The sequence below is a fragment of the Notothenia coriiceps genome, unplaced genomic scaffold, assembly GCF_000735185.1.
Source record: "Notothenia coriiceps isolate Sejong01 unplaced genomic scaffold, NC01 NC01_scaffold00006788, whole genome shotgun sequence".
Lineage (NCBI taxonomy): Eukaryota > Metazoa > Chordata > Actinopteri > Perciformes > Nototheniidae > Notothenia > Notothenia coriiceps.
This window is the reverse complement of record NW_011339489.1, coordinates 1-5,384: the sequence shown is the minus strand read 5'-3', so window position 1 is coordinate 5,384 and position 5,384 is coordinate 1. Positions and strand designations below refer to the sequence as shown.

The window sequence follows — 5,384 nt, the reverse complement described above, 5'->3', positions numbered from 1 at the left end:
ACTTCAACATTTAAAAAAAAAAATCTTCCTGGGGGAGCATGCCCCCCGGACCCCCCTGGGGGAGGTTCGGGTACCCCCCTAGAGGAGGTTAGGTCCCCCCCCCACTTAATTCTTGTTCACATGGATAGGAAACTAAATACATTTGCACACATCTTGTGTCCATATCTTTCTGTTTTGGTGGTCATGCCACAACCGTGCAAGTGCATGCGTGGTTGCTTTTTCTTTGCACAGCATGAAAGAAAGGCCAAATGAATGGGCGGTTTTTTTAAGCAGAGCTCAATCATTTGCACGGCCCTCGGAGGATGTTGAAAAATGTAAATGGCCCTTGAGAGGAAAAAGGTTCCCCACCCCTGCTGTAAAGAGTCTAAAGTCCAGATGCTGCCAGGAAATAAAACATTGCACCTTTTAGATTACCTGTGAATGGCTGGGGAAGGCCCTTTTATTTAACAGTAAAATCCAGATGTTAAATAAAAGCAGTCCATGTCAATCTTCATGTTGAAGAACTTACCTGTCTGAATATCCTTCCACAGAACCCAAGACTTTGAACGATCCTCGAAAACCACAAAGCACCTCTGCTTCTCCCGATTTATCTGAAGGAGAAACAAAATAGATGGATATCTTTCTTAACGCCACACTGTTCTTAAAGCATTTATTTAGTGCCAACGCATCTGGAATCTTCGTACGTCACATCTGCCAAATGTTGAGGATTTCTCCAGGTGGAGTCCTTGCGTCCTAAGACCAAAAGTGCTGAAAATAAACTAGGCTACAAGCTAAGCTAAAGTTGTGTAAAAAAGGGCACAAAGGTTTGAAACAGTCAGATATGTGCATTTGGAGGCCTACTTAGGGGGCTATTCCAGTGGGCTGTTTCCAGTGTTTTGAGCATCTTGTGTACTGGAGCAGGTTGTGGTACAAGTGTGAGGCAATTTATCATTATAATGGACATCGTGACAAACTGCTTGCATTTTGGACTTTTTTTATAACGAATCATAATCCTTTCCTGGTTTTAATGGCTGTTTTTAGAAAAGTGATTTGATTGTCTGATCTTACCCAGCTGTCGTAGCTGTTCTTATAATTGCGTGTTCCCACGTAGCTATAATAATCTCATATATGATGAATATTTATCAAAATTCTGTGTCATTTTCTGAAAGCAATAATAGTGAGCCATAAAATTAATGTTGGGGTATTTATTCAGAAAGTCATTTTTGATGCTTTCCATACAAGGACTGAACATTTAAATGAGATGTTATCAAAATCAAAATATGGGCTAGTGCAATATTTAAATTGCAATAAGCTCAATATTTGGTAAATGCAATATATCTGAAAATAAAAGTATTGTCGTGGTGCAAAGAAATTCCAGCCTACAAAAGGTAAAAATACAGACTTACAATACATATTTAATCAAATTGAGTTTGGTACAGATCCTTATTTTAAGATAATGTGAATAATGTTTTTGTTTTTTTTTAATGAAAATTACCTCAAACTGCAATTGCAATATCAGTTTTAAAAAATGCAGTAGTATTTTTTCCTAAATCATGCAGCCCTACTCAATACAGCCCATTCCTAGGTGTTACTGTGTATATAAATAGAAGTAATTTAGTGCCATAGGTAAATCCCCCCACACTAACCTTGGTGATTGTCCCCAAGTAGAACAAGCCATCTGACCACCGGGCCAAGACGTCCTGCCCCTCTGTGAACCTGTCAGACATGTCGTCCTCTCCATACTCCCCCTGAGCAGAGAGGCTGCTGGGAGACAAGGGCACGGCCTGCTGCTGCCGCTGGGGGAGGGCTCTGTGATGGACAGACAGGTGATCCACAACCCCTGAGTCTCTGGAAGACAAAGGGAGGTGAAGGGAAAGATGGCAGCAGTTAAATGAGGAGAAAAGCCTTTCCAATGGGGTATTGAGACAAATCAGTTTCTTGTTTTTACAGTAATTCCAGATAATACTTCAATCCGTCACATAATACAATTCCCAGTCTCTGTGCTGCAGGCCAGGTGCTTGGGTGTTCATTTAACAATACAATCTTATTTATGCATTTAGGATAGGATAGAGGTAACAGTGCATGAACAATTAAAATGTATGGAGTTACATGTTCTCTTGTAAAGTTTCTTAAAGCACTGAGGAAAGTGTTATATAAATATGATGCATCATTATGATTAGTTTAATTCAAAGTCAGGGTAAAAACAATTGACCTTGTTATGCATGCCTACTGTTTTTTTTTTTTTTAAACCAATACTACTCAAGTTTATGTACATCAGAAACCCCCTTGGGTTTCAACTCTGGTTGAATCACAGCAACACTACAATCCACACTATAATTGGGACCATCTAATACATTCCTTTTAAAAGGATAACATACAATAAGAATGATGTGAAGATACATCTGTGAATATCCACTGAAGTGCTGCCCTGTATGTATAATCTCAATGGCAAAAACAAGGATATACTGTTGGGTTTCAGTAGATCTAACAAAACAATGGCTGAAAATGAGACGCATGCCATTTCCCCTCCATTGGAAACACAACAGGTGATTATACTCATAATAAGTGCTAATTGGTAATCAACCACATGCAGTCAGTGGGATGGCTGCAGGACAATGCTGAGTGTTTCTATAGCCTTTTCAACGTCAAAAACGAAGTAAACGCAACTTAAAGCTGACGTTCTATAAACTGGCAATTGAATGTCAGCGACCCTTGCCGGATATATTAATACAAGTTTGTCCTTGTTAGTGTTTAAATTCTGCTGTAAATCTTGAGTTATTAAATTAAGCTTTATATTTAATATTTCCATTTCCATTTAGCCAGTCAGCCCGGGATTCCCTTTGTTCGGTTACTGGGGGAACATGGTCAATTTTAGGCTCTGGTGAAGATAAATAGCTAGCTCGAGATAACGTTGCAAAGTAAAACCTATTAGAGCAGCTAGCATCTTAGCCGGATTAGCATGAATAACCCGCATGCAGAGCGGCAACGTTAACCCCGGAGAGGTCGCTGACCGTCGGACCCACACACCCCACACACAGGAGGAAAACATGACAACAATACCTCATTCGGTCACCTCCGCTTCTACAAATCACTGGGAAAATAAAATGACAAAAATAGTAAGGACAAAGGTTATCCCGCTTCTTTCTGTGTTTGAGTTTATCTCCAAAGTATGTCGCGGAAACTTGCGGGAATCGTGCTTTCTTCAGAAGATAACAAACGGTTCATTTTCCCCCAACACGTTCGCCATTTTGGTTTCCCGCTGATGAACGGGGAGTGCATTATGGGAAGCGTTTAAACTGCTACTGCTGTCGCTACTACGCTCACCTTTTTTCAAACATTTGAAAATGTAGGCAGGCCCTTTACAAAGCAAGGCATATCCGACCCAAAGAAGATGTTGGCTTTTAGTCGAACACTGCATATTTACAGCATTACTTATTCTGTAGGCAGTAGTGAAAAAAGTATTCAGATGTTTTACTTGAATAAAAGTAGCTACTAATACCACACTGTAAACATACTACATTTCAAGTAAAATGACTGCATTGTACGGAAGAGGATTAGGGCCATATGAGAAGAAAATGGGATGTGTCCAAAAGTTTCAAAAAAGGAAAAAGAAGTTCTGACTTTTTACCCAGAATTCTGAGATTAAAGTCAGCACGTATCCTCCTCCATAGAATCAAGAATGCTCTACTTAAATAGTAAAAGTGTTCAAGTATGATTAGGAAAATGTACTTACAGTATTAGGAGTAAAAGTACTCATTGCAGAAAAAACCCTAAAATATATTCAAAGGTAAAGCAGCAAAACTTCACATTTAAGAAGCTGGAACTGTGAAATATTTTGGAACCAAAAACATCTTCTCAAAATTGTTGAAAATAATGTTTTTGTTAACCCACGTATGGTTGACGATTTACATATCATGTTGTATGGTTTAATCTATACCTAATAATAATATTTTAAAGTGTTTCATTAGCAATCTGTTTCAACATCTGAATTTATAAGCCAACTACTAAATACATCTGTAAAATAAATATAGAGGAGTGAAAATTGCAAAATCGTCTTCCAAAATGTATAGTATAAGTATAAAGTTGTATAAAATTAAAATACTAGGGTGAAGTAGGTTACCTCAAATGTGTACAGTACTTGAGTAAATGTAGCCTACTTACTTTACCACCACTAGGTGTAGGTAAAATGTAAACTAAAATGCCGGCATTATTGATCAACAGGTATTTTGGCAGATTTTATTTTTATTCTAGAAATTCACAAGTTCAGCTAAGAAGTGCTACAACATCATGTAACCAGTGAACTGTTGACAGGTCATGTTTTATCACGCTTTATTACATGGCTTAGTTGAATACTCGATTCTGATTGGTCAATTCAGAACACGTGACACGTTGTTAATACCGAACAGACAGACCGCTGTCAAGGACTTATTGACCGTTGTTAAGGACGCTCACATCTACACAAACAAGTCCGTTCGATTAAACTTAATACAGTTTTGCCGAAAACTGCATGCAGTTTGCTATTCTAACTGACAAGACAAGAGCGACAAGAAAACAGCGGGCAGAAATCCTCCTTTTTACGCAACGGTCCAGACATAGACATCAAACGGCGTCACATATTCAGTTGCCAGTTACTTTGGCATTAGGGCAGGGATATCTAGATACTTTCCAAGGTTTGACATAATGAATTGTGCTACTTTTAAAGCAAGCAGCGATGTTTTCAAATCTGTAATAAAAAAGCTCCTCAAAAACGCTATCGATGCAGTTCCTGCCGTTGCTACGTTAGTTCAAACAGTAACAACGGACTATTTTTCTTAGCGGATGCATGTCAATTTAAATCAATACATACAACTATTTTTTAAATCAATAAAATCATTTTCTAAATCCATAAAAGCATTTCAATTAATAGTGGGAGTCATAACGTTACTTTATTGAGAATGTGGCCATGTAATATGAGGTCCTTGGCGCTCAGACTTTAGAGGGGTCATTTTGTGATCATGGGGCATCACCCTTACAACATCAGGACAATATCATAATGGAGTCAGACACTGGAAGTGTGCTGGAGGCGTTGACTGGGACTGATGGAAGGATGAGGCTGATGAGACTGAAGAATCTGCGAGGAACGAACTAGCGACTGAGAAATAATCATATATTAAAAGACAGCAGCTTCATAAGAGGCCAACAAGAGTGACAGAGTGTGTTACTTTGCTGAAGGATATTTGTGACCAGCTATCCAGGCCAGACTCTAAAGACTTTCCAAGGTGTAAAAATGCTGCTGCTGGAGTAATGACTGGAAGCAGTGGCGGCTGGTGGAAAATATTTTTGGTGGGGCTATGGAAATGGTGACAAAACCATGTGTGTGTGTGTGTGTGTGTGTGTGTGTGTGTGTGTGTGTGTGTGTGTGTGTG

General features: G+C 38.9%; 1 protein-coding gene across 1 annotated transcript; it reads right to left on the bottom strand.

Moving 5' to 3' along the window:
• Positions 1–443: 443 nt before the first annotated feature.
• On the bottom strand, positions 444–3,234 carry LOC104943786 (metal-response element-binding transcription factor 2-like). The gene is made up of 3 exons (XM_010769251.1): positions 3,040–3,234; positions 1,626–1,827; positions 444–590 (listed from the first exon to the last, which is right to left on the bottom strand). Exons 1-3 carry the CDS (start codon positions 3,042–3,044, stop codon positions 444–446), a joined length of 354 nt encoding a protein of 117 aa, XP_010767553.1. The 5' UTR covers positions 3,045–3,234.
• Positions 3,235–5,384: the final 2,150 nt, after the last annotated feature.

Coding starts and splice junctions, on each gene's coding strand:
- LOC104943786 (XM_010769251.1), bottom strand. Junction 591..1,625: donor ACTTGGGGACAATCACCAAG/GTTAGTGTGGGG, acceptor TTTCTCCTTCAG/ATAAATCGGGAGAAGCAGAG.